Source organism: Elephas maximus, chromosome 8, assembly GCF_024166365.1.
Source record: "Elephas maximus indicus isolate mEleMax1 chromosome 8, mEleMax1 primary haplotype, whole genome shotgun sequence".
Taxonomy (NCBI): domain Eukaryota; kingdom Metazoa; phylum Chordata; class Mammalia; order Proboscidea; family Elephantidae; genus Elephas; species Elephas maximus.
This window is the reverse complement of record NC_064826.1, coordinates 37,714,823-37,732,273: the sequence shown is the minus strand read 5'-3', so window position 1 is coordinate 37,732,273 and position 17,451 is coordinate 37,714,823. Positions and strand designations below refer to the sequence as shown.

At 39.0% G+C, this 17,451-nt stretch overlaps 1 protein-coding gene across 3 annotated transcripts in view; it reads right to left on the bottom strand.

The window, feature by feature from the left end:
- DOCK4 (dedicator of cytokinesis 4) overlaps window positions 1-17,451 on the bottom strand; it is a 487,078-nt gene that overhangs the window by 264,479 nt on the left and 205,148 nt on the right. For all 3 annotated transcript variants that reach the window (XM_049893613.1, XM_049893614.1, XM_049893615.1), the window contains exon 2: window positions 826-909. In XM_049893613.1, the coding sequence (XP_049749570.1) occupies window positions 826-909 (84 nt within the window). The remainder of the gene's footprint in view (window positions 1-825; window positions 910-17,451) is intronic.

The window sequence follows — 17,451 nt, the reverse complement described above, 5'->3', positions numbered from 1 at the left end:
GAAACACAATTTAATCTACAAGGAAACATGATATGATAGAATTTTATCATATTATAAATTTCTAATAAGAAGAACCTTTTAGGAAAATGGATATTTTTGGAAATACTGATTGGACCTTAAAATCTAGTCATTGTGTTAATAAGAAAACAGAGTAGCCATTTTACCTGGGATCTTTTTAAGGACTAGATGTTTTACGGAAAAGGAATGGAAACATTTGAGAACATATTAGTATCTGGACTTAATGAGTTACCTACTACAAAATTCAATAATAATCACAGAAGTTCACAAAAGGTATTTCACTAACATGAAATCACTAAGGATGTGATGAATATTTTTTTAGCCCAAATGTGGGGAGGGAGAAAAGGCTACAGGACTCTACTGACTAGAGTCGCCCTGGAGAGGAGTCCGTCCCCATGGCAACTAGCTTACGAAGATCTGGTAAGCCATTTCTGCTCTGGGCCTGTTTCTTCCTCTGTAACTTGTTCAGGGAGTATCTGCTAGACCATTGCCAATCTGAGATAAGCCTTCAAGGCTGGCACTAAGTCAGGAGCTCCCATAAATACAGTAGCCTTGATTGCTTCCTATATTGGCATCTACTGAATATAAGGAAATAATACAATCAGCTTAAAAATACCGAATGATGCTTTTTCATTAGTCAAACATTGAATATGCAAGAAACAAGTTTTGTCAAAATGGTTCTCTGTACTACCGGAAAAATTCTAGAGATTAATAGAGGTATGGGCAGAACTTGTAAACTTTATGAACTGTCCAATGTTGAGGAGGTTGTTCAGAGAAACTCAAAATAATTACAGCTAGCCCACTTACCATCACACTTTTCCAGGATCTGAACTGTATCTCCAATTTCCAAAGACAGGCCATATGGGACGGTTCCTCGAAAACTGGCAATAACTGTAAGAAATGATATAGAATATATGAAGACAATCATATCAGTCACACTGCTTACTATTAAATGCTATTGACTGGAAAAAAAAAAGGAATGTGAATAAGAAGTACACTTTGTAAGCTAGAGCGTGTTGTTATATTTTAATTTTATGTATGTCTGAGAAAGTCAATCTTTTAAGTTCATATACTTTGTCGATACCTTGGTCCAATGAGTATTATAAATATGCATTTCAAAGATGAGGAATTTACCAAAATATCATACAAAATATCAAGAATATCATCCAATGATATATATAAACAAAGGTACTGGCTGAAGAGCTCTGTGAGATGAGTACTGTGTCTATCTTGTGTACTGCTACATTCACTCCCTATCCATTTCTTATTATTCAATCTGTATGCTGAGCAAATAATCTGAAAAGATGGACTATATGAAGAAGAATGTAGTATCAGGATCAGAGGAAGACTCGTTAAGAACCTGAGATATGCAGATGATATAACCTTGCTTGCTGAAAGTGAAGACAACTTGAAGCACTTACTGATGAAGAGCAAAGACTACAGCTTTCACTATGGATTACACCTCAACATAAAGAAAACAAAAATCCTCACAACTGGACCAATAAGCAATATCACTATATGCGGAGAAAATACTGAAGTTGTCAAGGGTTCCATTTTACTTGGATCCACAATTGATGCCCATGGAAGCAGCAGTCAAGAAATCAAATGACATATATTGCATTGGGCAAACCTGCTGCAAAAGATCTCACCTTGCAGCATAACAACAATTATCAGGACTGGGCAGTGTTTCATTCGGTTGCACACAGAGTCGCTATGAGTCAGAACCATCTCAGCAGTACCTAACAAAAACAAAGCTTGGTTCATCTTTCTGATGTATTGTTTCAAGGAGATTTATTTTCCCTAGACTGCAAGCTCCTCAAGAGCAGGGACTGTTTCTATTTGCTCGCTATTACATCCCCAGGGTCAAGCACAATACATGACACAAAAGCAGTCTTCTTGTGAAGCAGCCAATGATGAGAATTTGTTTAATAATGACTAGACTCTCCCCAACGGCTAAACACACAACTGCCATGACAATTTCCAGATGCCTTCACCCTCATACCATTTGGAATGGCATTTATCGTTTGGCCCTACCTAATGGTTATAGATTGATTGGTTTCTGAAACATCGTTGCATTGCTGGAGCTCTGGTGGAGACCTGTTGGCACAGTGGTCAAGCGTTCAGCTGCTAACCAAAAGGTTGGCAGTTCAAATCCACTAGCTTCTCCTTGGAAACCCTCTGGGGCAGTTCTACTCTGTCCTATAGGGTCACTATAAGTTGGAATCGACTTGAAGACAATAGATTTTAGTTTTGTTTGGAGCCCTGGTGGTGCAATGGTTAAGAGCTCAGGCTACTAACCAAAAGGTCGGCAATTCAACTCTAACAGCTACTCCTTGGAAACCCTAGGGAGCCGTTCTATTCTGTTCTATAGGGTTGCTATGCATTGGAATCGATTTGATGGCAACAGGTTTTTTTGTTTTTGTTTTGTTTTGGGGGGGCAGGGGGGCAGGACTAGGATGTAATACCAGAAAGTGTTCATAAATTGATCACCCCTTGGCAACTGAAGAAATTTACGGAGAGAACAAAGCACACTGATTCTCCCCTGGATAGTAACACTTGAATTATAAAGGAGACAAAAATGGAGATGTAAAGAAAAGGCAGATTCCCTGGGTGGCACAAAGGGTTAAGTGCCTGACTACTAACCAAAGGATTGTGGTTCAAACCCACCCAGAGGCACTTCAGAAGACAGGCCTAGAGATCTGCTTCCCAAAGGTCACAGCCTTGAAAACCTTATGAAGCAGTTCTACTCAGCACACATGGGATTGACACAGGCTTGCCATGAGTCAGAATCAACTTGATGGCAACCAACAACAACAACAAAGAAAATGCACCTCAACAAGCAAAGGGAGAAACGGTATCTCCTATTAAATACTGGGCTCCATTAAATATTACGTATGCCGAAATCAACTTGCAACTGATATTAAAAGAAAATGATAGCAAATGCTTTGACTACATGATTTTAAAAAGCCCAGAATTTTGGAAGTCAATTTTATAATTTTGTTATTGATAGTGAGGTTTAGATACAATCCAAATCCCAAAAGTAAGTTATTGCTAATGTTGAAAATGTATTTTAAAAGCTTGAGGGAACACATGGACCTGTTAAAAATCAAAATGTGCCAATAAATAACGGGTTTTTAGACAAGTCTACAGCCCTTTTATGATCTCAAAACAAAATTACCATTAGAGATCAAAGCACGGGACAGAAAACATAACCCAAAGTCATCAGATGGATGAAAGTAACTACATAGTAACCCGTTTAGAAAATTTTATAATAGCACTAATTCATGATGTCATTTTCTAACTATAACCATAAATACCATATGGCCTCATACTGATATGATAGAAGATGTCTGCTAGAGAAATAATCAAGAGTCTGTATATCTTGACAGATTACTTCACTTTCAGGGACTTCATCTTGTAATGGATCAACAAGCAAACAGACAACAGATTGATTATACTTTAAAAGATTTCAAAACATGCTTGCACCCAGAATTGTCTTTTTACTCTCATGAAGTTACCTTAACCTCTCACAAGCCTGGTGGGTCAACACTGTGCACTAGTGATATCTCTTTTAGAGGTCCAAGTCCCTGGACCCCCAATGCGGTTCCGCATACAGCTCTCATAGGGCACTCTTGAACCCCCAAGGTTCCCATGGATTCTTCCTTCACTGCCAGCTGCCCCCTCTTTCCCCTGATTACCTTCTTGAACACAGCAAAATCACTCACAATTTCACTTCTTCATCCTCCCTTCATGCCTCAGCCCTTCTAATCTAGCCTTCCCTGTCTTCTATCACTGTTCTCACTAAGCTCTCCAGTCACCTCACTGTGGCCACATTCACATTCCCTTTCAGATGTCTATTCTTTCTGGAATCTTCTACTGGTTCTCTCACATCATCCCAGGCTTCTTCCTTGGACTTTCTTCCTTGCCCCTCGTTTTAAATGTTGGTGTCACCCAGGGTTCTCTCCTCAAGAGGCTGAAGTGTAAAGGCTGGGGTATAGGAAAACAGCATTGAACCTGGCATTGTGGGATGTGGGTTTGAACCCTTATTTTACCACTTATTAGCTGTGTGACCTTGGTCAAGATATCAACCTTAACATTTCCATTATTTCATTGGGCAAATGTGGGTAACAACCAAGAGATTGCAAAAGTTAGTGGGGGATTAAATAAGACATTTAATCCTTTTTCTTTCCTATCCATATATATTCTCCCCAGATGGAGAAGTATTTCTTACTGTGTTAAACGACAGCACTGTCCATCAACTGTATGAGCCAAAAACCCAGGAGTCATCAATACAGCCCCTCACCCACATATCCAATCCATCACCACATCACAATGATCCTATCTCCTAACTATTAGAATTCATTCTCTTCTCACTATCTCCATTCCCACCATCATCCAAGCCTTGGTATTACCTCTTATCTGGTCTTCTCTAGCAGCTTCCTAATAGGTCTATGCTCTTATCTCAGGTTCTTCTCCAATTCATTTCCCACGTAACAGTTTGAGAGGTCTTTTCAACGTGCACATCCGATGAAGTCATCCTCTTCCTTGAATACATCAAAGCTCTCAGAATAATACAAAAACCACTACCATGGCCTGTAAGACTCTGCCCTTCTCTCTGGTCTCACCCTGCACCTCTCAAACCCTGCTCTCTGTATTCCAGCCACAATGACCTTCTTTCAGTAACTTCCTTGCTATGTTCTCTCCCACACAGGACTTTGCCTATGATTGTACCCCTGCATGGAATACGCCTCCTCCCCCTCCTTGCCAAGTTAAGCTATATTCATTCTGCAGATATGGTTCAGTGGTCATATCCTCAGGGAAACCTTCCTTAATGTCTCTCCCCACAACATGCACTCATAGTACATAGACCACTCACGTACACCACCGGTATTTTTGATTGATGCCTCTTTCAGTAGGCTGTAAGTTCCATGAAGGTAAGGACTGTGTTGGTTTTATTGGGATACCCGATTCAGTACCAAGCCTGGTACAAACCATGAGCTCGATAAATAATCACCGAGAGAATGAACTAGGGCATGGCCATTATTGTTAAGTGTTCTGGTCCTAAACAATTGGGTTGTTTTATGATTGGCAATACTATTTTAAGAGGGCCCGCAAAATTCTAAGAACTAAACTATATCACCCATGAAAACCCATTCTTTCATAAGAGCTGTTTAAAACTGTAATGACAGTTTGGTTCATAACCTTGTATCATCTCATTTCTCACCAAAGCACTCTTTGCAGCTGAATTCAGATGATCTTACTCTTTAGCTATCTAATATTTTACAATTATTAAAGACAGGCTAATAAGTTCTTCAGTCTCACTGGGTCTCAGGTGCCTCCTCTGTAAAACAAAGGAACTGGAGGAAGTGAACTGAAGTGACCCTGCCAGCCTGAAATTCTCAGGGTCTGGAAAAAGATTTTCAGCTTGGCACTGACGAACCATAATAAAACCCAAAAACCAAGCCAGTTGCCATTGAATCATAAGGCACAGGGTTTTCAAGGCTATGACCTTTCAGAAAAAAGATTGCCAGGCCTTTCTTCTGAGGTGCCTCTGGATAAGTTTGAACTGTCAACCATTTATACAGCACAACACATACTGAAGAACTCTGCCCTAAAACTGCCCCAGCTTTGGTTTTAGTTACTGCCTGTGATCTAATGGACATCTGTCCCCAGCTGCAACAGCTATCTGATAAAACAGAAGGGAAAGCCCACCCTCAGCATCTCAAACAAGGCCCTTTACCACAGCTCTCCACCTGCCTTTCCAGGTTCACACACCACCCACCTCTCCACACACAACCCTATTCTCAGCTGCACCTAAATTCACGTAAGCCTCAGTGCCTTCAGATGTACTATTCCCTTTTGGGGGTTTGCCTTCTCCACTCTTTCTACATTGGGAATTGCAAATCAGTCTCAGTTTAAGGCTTAGCTCAAAAGTTAGCCCTTCAAAAGATTCCCCAACTCTACTCCTTCTCTCTCCCATCTTGGGCACGTATGGAAGCAATGACTCCATCTGGGCTCCAAGGGCACTTTGACCACACCACATAGAGAGTAAGTTATCACATAATATTATAGTACTTTTTTTTTTTTTATTTATCTGTATCTTCCTATTTAAGAACATCACCTGTTTCTAATTCATCTTTAAAGACCCAGCATGAGTGTCTAAATGCATGAATGAAGAATGAAAAAAATGCATGAAGTGAAGGAGCGAATGAAGCCACTGTGAAATGGTGACTCCAATTTTAATGGATACAGAGAATGTCAGGGGCACCTCTCATAACTAGTAAACATCTAAGCAGTAAGTATTAACCTGTAGATCTTAATGGAAAGTAACAATTTTCACAATGTAGTTCAAAGCATGACTATGATCTTTACCCTCTAAAAGGGCAAGGCTCTCTATCTTTGCATTGCACAACTAACTCCACCTTGCTGTGTACCGAACTCATGAACAGATGGATGAATGGTATACTCAAGCAAGATGTTTAGGCTTCAAATTACAAACGTTGAAAGAGGAAGGCAGTTCTAGGCAGAAGTGCAAATATTTTTAAAACATGATTTGCTCATGTTTGTTACTGACAGCTGTAACATCACAAACTAAGGAAAACCAGAAGAGCAAAAGATTCAGAGACAACATATGCATTAATAAAACTTAATCTGCATTTCCATCACTTACGCTTAAAGCATATATTATTTTTGGAGTCCACTCTGGAGACATTTCAATTAAATCCCTTTAAGTTCCTCCAAGTGGTTTTGCATGAAACAAGTCTATAGTTGAAAATTTGTTTTGCCCTCAGTTATTGTAAAGTCACTATTTCTTAGTATAAAACTCCTCTCATCGTACATCTTTCACGAGTATCTTTTTTCCCAATAATATTGGGATTTATTGAACATGATCTCACAGTATCTTGACTTCTTGATTTCTTTTTCTTGTTTGTTTTCTTACAAATTGCTCAACTTTAGTAGCCACAGAAAAGGTCACAGAGAATGAACCCTTGAGAGAACTGGGAATACAAAGGTCCAAAACAATTGTTTTAGTGATTAGGGCCCTGAGAATACAAAACGTCATCTAAAAAATCCCTGTTTACTACTACATAAAAATTATTTGTATTAATAAACATGTACATAAACCTAGTTCATATTCAAGTCCTTTAAAAAATGTACGTAAGCTGAAAGCACTGAATTTATAACATAATCGTCTGGAAAAGTATGCCCTAAACAGCTTCCTATTATCATTTACAATGTCATTCCTTTATATAATGATATCAGTTCACTACCTTTTGATGGTTTATTCAAAATTAAACAGTTATGAGGAATATTACCAGGGACTGCCAAAAGATCGAACAAATCTGTCTTGGAAGAAGTACAACCAGAATGCTCCTTAGAAGCAAGGATGGCGAGACTGAGTCTTACATACTTTGGACATGTTGTCAGGAGGGATCAGTCCCTGAAGAAGGACATCATGCTTGGCAGAGTACAGGGTCAGTGGAAAAGAGGAAGACCCTCAATGAGGTGGACTGACACAGTGGCTGCAACAATGAGCTTAATCATAACAACAATTGTAAGGATGGTGCAGGACCGGGCAGTGTTTCATTACATGGTGCATAGGGTCGCTATGAGTCGGAACCAACTGGACGGCACCAAACAACAACATGAGGAATATACTCAAACGTGACTTGTATTTTCTGTGTAGATGGTAAAAAGAAAGCAAAGTGTTGCTGTACAGTAAGGACTTGTTTCTTAGTTTTGACAATATTTGCTCAAGCAAGGAACAAATCGATAATCTGAAACTTTTAAATTTAGTACAGTGATATTCAATCATAGGGTTCTGTGACTTTTGAAACCGAAAATAGAAAAGAATTATAAAAACTACTCTAAGTCAATCATGTAACCCTAAATCCCAGAAAATAACATATTCTCCATCATCATTGTCAAAATAATATTTACAATGATTTTTCTCGCCACAATTCAATTGAAGTCTGGCTAATGCTGCCCTTGCCCTTTATGGGCTGACAATCCAAGATGAATGAAGCATAATGCAGGGAAAAACAACGAAAACGCTTTGTGTACCATGACATAAAGGAAGCAAGCTCATCCCTCAAAGTCAGAAGAGACAGTTTGGCTTCATCTTTCTCATAAAAGGATCTCCAACCCATGACCAGGTTGTGGTCTCTTCAAGAAAGGTCACTTGTGAGCTGACTACTTACAACACACAACACGATTCTATCATTCACAAGTTCAAAGGTTGTTCCACAAAATCCTACTTAATACAAAAATGAAACTGGAGTTTATTCCCATCAAAAATGAAAATAGGTGTAAAATCTTGAACACTAGGGTTTGAAGCAAAGAAGTGACAATTAGAATGACTTCAATTGCTTTGACTACTGACTTTGTGGAGATGCTAAAGGAACTGAATATGTCAGAGAACATTTAAAACTGGTACTTTCCTAGGTCATGTTCACTTGAAATTGTAGATTTGGCTCTGGCTTTTCACAGATGTATCTACATTTAGATTCATCAACTATTACGAGAAGCGTTTGGGAGGTTCGCAAATAGAAAACAGGAAGAAGTAGTAGAATTTCTGGAGAACCTGGAAGAGACAAGAGAAGAAGAAAGGGGGCTCAAGCAAACTAAAGTATTTTCAGGTACTTTATTTCATGAAATGGTGACCTGTGAAGAAGAGGATAAGGGATCTTCTCTTTTGCACATGTGCAAAATCTCCTGTAGGGAAAGATAAAATATGGTAGGGAAAATCAAGTTAATAGTCTAATCAAAGACCCTATTCTGAGGTAAGGCTAAGGAGCCCTGGTGGCGCAGCAGTTAAGCTCTCTGCTGATAACCAAAAGGTAGGCAGTTTGAACCCGCCAACCACTCTGTCATGGATTGCGTCCCCCCAAAAATATATGTCAACTTGGTTAGGCCATGATTCCCAGTATTGTGTCGCTGTCCTCCATTTTGTGATTGTAATTCTATGTTGAGAAGATTAGGGTGGGATTGTAACACCACCCTTACTCAGGTCACCTCCCTGATCCAAAGAAAAGGGTGTTTCCCTGGGGTGTGGCCTGTACCACCTTTTATCTCTCAAAAGATAAAAGGAAAAAGAAACAAGTGAAGAGTGGGGGACTTCATACCACCAAGAAAGCAGCACCAAGAGCAGACCACGTCCTTTGGGCCGGGGTCCCTCCAACTTGTAAGCTCCTTGACCATGGGAAGATTGAGGACGAGGACCTTCTTCCAGAGCCCACAGAGAGAGAAAGCTTTCTCCTGGAGCTGACGCCCTGAATTTGGACTTGTAACCTACTAGACTGTGAGAAAATAAATTTCTCTTTGTTAAAGCCATCCACTTGTGTATTTCTGTTATGGTAGCACTAGATGACTAAGACACGCTCCATGGGAGAAAGATGTGGCAGTCGGTTTCCGTAAAAATTACAGTCTTGGAAACTCTATAGGGCAGTCCTACTCTGACCTATAGGGTTGCTATGAGTCAGCGTCAACTCAATGATAACAGATTTTTTTTTTTTTTTTGGTTTGAGGTAGGGCTTAAGGGAAGCTAGAAGTCTTTTGTTGTTGTTGATCGCAATGGAGTCAATTCCTACCCATGGCAACCCAGTGTGTGCAGAGTGGAACTGCTCCTAGGGTTTTCAGGCTGGAACCTTTCAGAAGCATATCTCCAGGCCTGTCTTCTGAGGTGCCTCTGGATGAGTTTGAACTTCCAACTGTCGCTTAGTAGCCCAATGCTTAACCATTTGTGCCGCAGCTGAAGAGAGCTGCTTTGCCCAAGAGCACGCTCCCTTCCCAGGGCGGCCTACAGTCAAAGAGTAAAAGTGTGGGCATATCAAGGCCAGGCCCTCGCATCCCAGCTCAGTATAACTCTGAAGGGTCATTCCAGCTGAGGTGACGGAGGCCGTCATTGCCTGCATCACAGCTTAACTTCTCCCTCAGTCCAGTCTTGCTTCCTTCCTCTTTCCCCTTACCCCCACAGAGCTGTATCCTAAGAGCGCTCAGTAATAAATACTCCACAAACTAATCTCCATCTCAGAGTCTGCTTCTTAGAGAGCCCAGCGTGCTACAAGCATTAAAGATTAACCCATTCAGAAATTATTTCCTGCCAGGCTTATTTTCATGTTCCACTTCCAAAAGAGAAGGAAAGTAACATTATTAAATTAATATTTTATAATAGCATATATTACATAAGATTCCCTGGGTAGCGCAAATGGTTAAGTGCTCAACTACTAGCGGAAAGGTTAGTGGTTCAAATCCACCCAGAGGCATCTCAGAAGACAGAACTGGCAAACTGTTTCCAAAAGTTCACAGCCTTGAAAATCCTATGAAACAGTTCTGCTCACGGGGTCGCCATGAATCAGAATCCACTCAAGGACAACTAACAACAACAATATATTCCATTAGTAATATTATATTCATAATAATTACAATAGTATATAATGCAATATGAGGCTCTGGTGGTTCAGTGGTAGAATTCTTGCCTCCATATGGGACACCCAAGTTTGATTCCTGGCCAATGCACCTCACGTACAACTACCACTGTCTGTCAGTGAAGGCTTGAGTGTTGCTATGATGCTGAACAAGTTTCAGCAGAGCTTCGAGACAAAGACAGAATATGAAGAAAGGCCTGATGATCTACTTCTGAAAATTAGCCAGTGAAAACCCTATGGGTGACAACAGTTCGATCTGCAACAGATCACGGGGATGGTGTAGGACCAGGCGGTGTTTTGTTGTGTTGTGCATGGGATCAACATGAGTCAGGGGTCGACGCGACAGCAGCTAACGATAGCAACAAAAATAACATATTACAGCATTAAATACTATTTCTAATCTTCTATGATTTTTATTCCCATTTCAGAGACAGAGAAAAGATGAGGCAAGAGGCAAAAAAGTAAACAAATTATTAGTAACAGGAGGGAACTACTCCACATTAAGATTTATTTCAAGACAGTATCGCTGTGGCAGTAAATGAACCACTTTTATTTTCAAAAGAGTCATAAAAACACTCTTCACCTTGGCTTTAATGCTAAAAACACAAAGGCACTTTTCCTAAGTGGCTACATGAACAAATGAAGGTCAGGAAATAAAACTTTGAACTAATTATTGCATCCACATATCAGTACTTTTTAAAAACAACTTAATATGACAGAAAAGGTTATGATTTTGGCCAACTGCCTGCCAAGAGGAGCATCTGGGAATAGACAGAGATTAAACAATTATCTCAAAAGCTTCTTAGCACTCAGGAAAGGGAGGTAATGCTCAAGTGAGAGATGGAAGGCTAGGACTTAGCTCCACTATGTATAAATAAACCATGTGGTCCTTGGTCCCTGTATTTCCTAACCTAGAAGGACACCAGCTGCCCGGCCTAACTGACATAAATGCTGCAAGGATCACATGAATGTAGCATAACCTGATTTGCTGTAAGCGTAAGAAAATATGAGATATTATTATTATTATTTGTCTTTGTTGCTAACTGGAAATTTGGGGGCTGGATCCGGATCTGACATGGGCAAAAATAAGTCAAAAGCCCTTCCTCTGTTTCGCTACTATAACCAAAAACCGAACACGTTGCCGTCGATTCCAACGCATAGTAACCCTACAGGACAGAACAGAACTGCCTCACAGGGTTTCCAAGGAGCACCTGGAGAATTCAGACTGCCGAACTTTTGGTTAGCAGCCATAGCTCTTAACCACTACGCCTCCGGGGTTTCCTTTTGTTACTACAGCTTCTTAGAAATCATTATTAATAAGTTAAACTTAGAAAGGTTCAGGGTCATCCATTCAAGAGGAAAAAAAGCTGATACTATTACTTTTTCTGATAAAACAGCAAAAATATCTTTGACGATGAGACTGATAAGAAAAGTAATAGAAGTAAGAAGGATTTTCCTAAAATGCTAGGGCGATGATAAGAAGGGAAGGAGATTGAGTGTTTAACATCCACTCTGCCCCAACACTGCATTATTTGTCCAAGGGATAACAGCACTAAGAGGAAAAGAAAAAGAACAAGATACCTTATGTCATAAAGCAGAATAAAGTCAGAGAAAACAAAAATTGCTTTCCCCACAACCCAAGTAAAAATATTCATCAAGAAGTAAGATACCATTTCCCAATCATATACATCAAATCTAACACCAATTTATTTGGTGAAAAAAAACATTACATGCCCTCTTCCAATGTGATACAGTTAACATTAAAATACTATTTAAGAGAATTCTTTGATATTCAGGAGTAAGTTTCCTAAATATTTCTTTTTTTTTTTTTTTTAGTGTCTTTGCTATAAGGGAAGATATAAGAGTAAGCTCTTATAACCCTCTGTGTCTTTTTTTCTGATTATCTTTCCAGGTACTAAATACTCAAAGTAACAAAACAGTATGATGAACTGAAATGGTATGCTTGGGCCAAACCATCTTCGCATCCCTACTCTGCGCTAGTGACTCAGAAGGCCACCCTAACACCGGGAGAACCCAGCTTGATTTCTTGGCAGCCACTTCTAACATTCTCACAGCCTAATACTCAGTCCTGTCTCATCTCCAGTCATTCATCCTCCTCACACAACTAAGTATTCATATTTCCCATTTTTGCCCCACAAGTTTTTCTTTTTTTTTCAATTTTAATTTTGACTTCCATTCCCAATGTTCTCTTTTCAAAAGGTCTGCTAGAATATTGTCTACAAATCACATAACACGCTCATCTGACAGAAGATAAACTCTAAGTCACAGCTGTTACTGCCCCTTCTGCTCTGATGATAAACCAATTTCCAATTTTGGCCAAACACCAGTTTTGATAAGTGTTGGTCACTCAAAATGAGTCAAAGACAATTTCTTTAGGAAATGGGAAGCCAGTGAGTATTTTAATGGAGGAAATGCCCAAATTTCCTTCAAAATCTGGCTCCTGCCCACTCTTCCAGTTTCATCCTTTAAAAACCACATTCAATAGTCACACTGAACTTTATGCCTTTACCAATGTTTTTCCCTCTATTTGGGATTCCCACTTCCTACTGTCCCTCCACCATCAGCTATTCTTCCAAAGAACTCAAGCGTCCTGCTCCAGGAAAGCTTAAGACTCCATTCTCGCTCTACCTCATCCCCTCCTGTTGGCATTTCCATAACATAGCACTCATTCCACTGCAGTCAACACTAAGTTTTGGGCTCCTTTATATTCCCAGAACCTAGCACAGTGCATGATCCCTAATGGGTACCCAATAAGTGTTGGCTAAATATGTAATGAAATGAAATCACCAAGGTGTGGAATTTACTTATTTATTCAATCCACTGTCTATGTGCTAGAACTCTACTAAGCACTAGAAATACAAAGATGAAGACAAAATAGTTGGCATCTGCTTCAAGGAGTTCCTAAGTCATGAGACACATTTCCTATGTCTCTTGGTTCCTACAAAATACAGTTCGGAGATAGTAAATGGACAACTGTAAGCGTTCGGCAGCTAACCGAAAGGTCAGCAGGTCGAACCCACCAGCCACCCCATGGGTGAAGGATGTGGCAGTCTGCTTTCCCAATGATTACAGCCTAGGAAACCCTATGGGGCACTTTGACTCTGTCTTTACAGGTTATCTGTGAGTCAGAATCTGACTTGATGGCAATGGGTTATTCTGCTGCTTGGATTTTGTCCCTCAAGCATTCAATTGAGCAATTCTTTTAGGTGTACTTTATCCATTTTTATTAATTTCATCAATTTCTATTATTTGTTGGAGTTCTGTCATCCCAACAAGACTAAACACATGTTCAGGGCAAGGACTAGGGCTCCAGCAGAGTACCCAGAAATGTGGTAAACACCTATCAATTGTCCAGCAACTAGCACTAAAGTGAACGAGAAGTTACACACCCAGCCTACACACTGCCTCAAAGTGTTGATGCCTTCTTCAACCAAAGCACATTCCTCAACCATGATTTGCACATGTGCTGAGATCTAATTCAAGTCTAGCCCTCCACTCTTCTCTTCAGTAATTTGTATTCCCAGTGATTTTTAATGTTTATAAAACTGACATACAGTTCGATTACTCTAGCATGGGGCAAAAAATGAAGTCCAGTGGTCATTTTTATTTAACATTTAATTTTGAAATAATTTCAGATTTACAAAAAAGTTACAAAAGTAGTACAAAGACGTCCCATATACCCTTCATTTAGCTTCCTCAAATGGCAACATCTTAAATAAAAAAACCAAACCAAAACCAAACCTATTGCCATCCAGCCAATTCGAACTCATAGTGACCTTATACAATAGAATAGAACTAGAACTGCCGCTTAGGGTTTCCAAGTCTGTAAATCTTTAAGGAAGTAGACTGCCACGTCTTTCTCCTACGAAGCAGCTGATGGGTTCAAAACACCGGACTCCTGTTTACCAGCCAAGTACTTTAACCACTGTACCACCTGAATGCCTTGTGCTAAACAAGCATAGTACAATTATCAAAACAAGGAAATATTAATACGGTATCACTGACTAGTCGTCAAATTTTATGAAAATTCTACCAATTTTGCATTAATGTCCCTTTTCTGATCCAGGATTTAATCCGAGACTCCATATTTAGATTTAGTTGTTATATCTCCTTAAATTTCCTAAGTCTGCCTTTCATGATGCTTTTGAAGAGGACTGGCCTGTTATTGTGCAGGATGTCTCTAAGTTTAGCTTTGTCTGATGCTTCTTCATGATTAAATATAGCATATTCATTTTTGGCAAGAATATCACAGGCTTGGTGCATCTTATCAGAAGGTATCATGGTGATATGTCTCAGTACTGGCTGTTAACCTTGATCACTTGGTAAGGGTGGTGTCTGCGAGGTTTTTCTACTGCAGTTATTATTTTTCCTTTGTAATTAACAAGTATTTTATGGGAGACACTTTGAGACTATGGAAATATACTGTTTCTCATCATCCTTCATGACATCCATTGATGATTTTTGCCTGCAACTTTATCCAATCCTAAACCTGATATTTTTTCACAGGATCCCTCAGACACTGGTAGATCGTTTTATCTGCAGTCGAAGCCTGGAAGGAGTCCTTTTGGAAGTGAGCACAAAATACTAACCTTAGTCTTGATTTCTTAAACAGAAAGTATAAAAATTTACATCACTACCATAGGTATTCTTGGGATGACTCTACATACCAAGGAAAAGAGAACCTCAACTGTAATATTTGTTTCAGAAAAAAACAAAAAATTGAATCTTTTGCTTAATTTTGAGGGCACTACATCACCTCTTTAGATGTTACTTCCTTAACCAAAAAACGTGTATAGAAGTGTTTGGTGAAAGATGGTTTTTAAACTGTTTCAACCAACATTTTCAAGGAAAACTGAATGGGCCTAGTCGTTAACCTCAACCATCTGCAGATATGAATTAAAACCTTCCATCCTCACTGCACTTACCAGTGACTACGAAGGCATAGTGGTATAATTTTACACATTTTTTTATTTCATGGCAGGAATCTAGCCTTCCCAATAACTGTGCAATAACATTTTTAACTGAGGTCTTAGTCCTTATGATGTTCATAACAGTTATTATAAGCTATTCATTCCATTGCATATTCTATTAGAACTGATTATTAAAATTTTGCTTAAAGTGATACATTGATCATAAATTGCCGTGAGTCTCTGACAAATGATTTGCATTTCTGAAATTTTATAAAGTTCGTTATTTAGAATGACTAAGTTCTCAAGCTATCTCGTAATAGCCTACTTAATCTATTAAGCAGCTGAAATAGTAACTATATTTGCAATGAAAATTAGAGAATGGGGTTGGGGGGAGTAGGATTTATAGCAGGACAGGTATAGTATGGGAGAGATAAAAAGGTATTGGCAAATGGCGGGGGACAGTAGGTATAATTAGGGACATGTCTGGCTCTTCTTCCAGCATTTCCATCATTTCCCTTTTACCCAAGGGAACAGAGTTGCACTAGGAATGCCTTTCTCTTTCAATCTCACCCCGTCCCAACCCCCAGACACAGTAGCCATTTGACCAATGGAAGTTGAGAAAATGAACACCGATGCTCTCTGGTATCTGGTGGGATTTAGACCTACACAGTGTTAGGACTGGAAAGGCCTTATAGGAATAATCACATCATTGCACATACGGTTCTAGTAAACCTGGTACTCACGGGGCTAGTATCCTCCAAGAAATGCACCTGACCCTGTTATTTCCATTTATAAATTCTCTATGAAGCCTTTCTGCTTCCCCTCAATGACTATTTTTAAAAAGATATTAAGAAATTAAATACTGCTAGTTTATCTTAGATATTTCAATGACAAATTAAGGCAAAACTCATGAGACTATAATAGCCAAATCAGGGAACTAGGATAAAAATAAACATTACTGACTCAGCACATATCAATTATAAATGAACTTTTAAATCCTTCCTTAGGATTTTTAGAGGGCACCAAGTTTCCCTGGGGATCATGCCCTCTGTTCTTCGCCTCTTTCAATTTTATAGCCTAATGAGGCAGTTGCTTCCCATTCCTTTCTTTTCATTGTAAATTTCAGCCAACTATTGATCCCAGATGTTGTCTACAATAATTGAAATCTAGATTGTCTTTGTTTTCAAAGAGCTGTACTATTTAAAAGAAACTTAAAAAAAAAAAACTTTCTCTCCCATCTCCTACTCCCTTACCCTCTCACCCCACCCCCACCGCATGGAAGTGAAAATCTCTGTCCTTGACTAGTGTTAAAATCTTTATATTTATCCTTTCTCACCCTATAATATGAAACTGGCCAAACAAATTGGGTAAGTATTCCAAAATATCTTCAAAAACACACAACGGGTCTAGCGTTCCGGCCAAAAGCAGTCACTTATTTCACAGTATGTTGATTGGGAGCCAGCCATCTACTGTACTTCTTTGGTTCAAATGATAATTTTGCATTTGTTTTTATTTTTCTGACCATCAATGGAGGTGACTCACTCTGTTCATGAACTAAATCTGACAATGTGAATGCCCTCGGGGCTTATGTAGAAAATAAAGTGCCTTTAATATTCCAGCCAATGACGAATAAAAAACAAGTGCCCAAAGATGATAAGATTAGATAAGGAAAAAAAGTCATACAACACAGAAAACTTCATTTTTGGGAAAACAGTCTCAAACTTCCAAAAAATAACCTCAACAAAATTGATAAGAATAATAATTAGGAGCTCAAATTCCTGAGCATCACTAGAAGAAAATATACCTACATTAAAAGTCCATCTAAGAACTTATTTCTCCTTTTAATCACAAGTATCTTGGTATATAGCCTCTGGTTAGTTATGCTTTATGAAATATTGACCTTTTATTAAAAGTTTCACTGCTAATAAGAAAGTTGATTGATGTAGTGAATCCATAAAGTTAAGAAGCAATCTATATTAATGAATAATTTAGCTATTCCTAAATATATATGAATGGATCAAAAAACTAATTATTGGCTATTAAGACCTCAAAATAATATGCTTAAAAATTCTGAA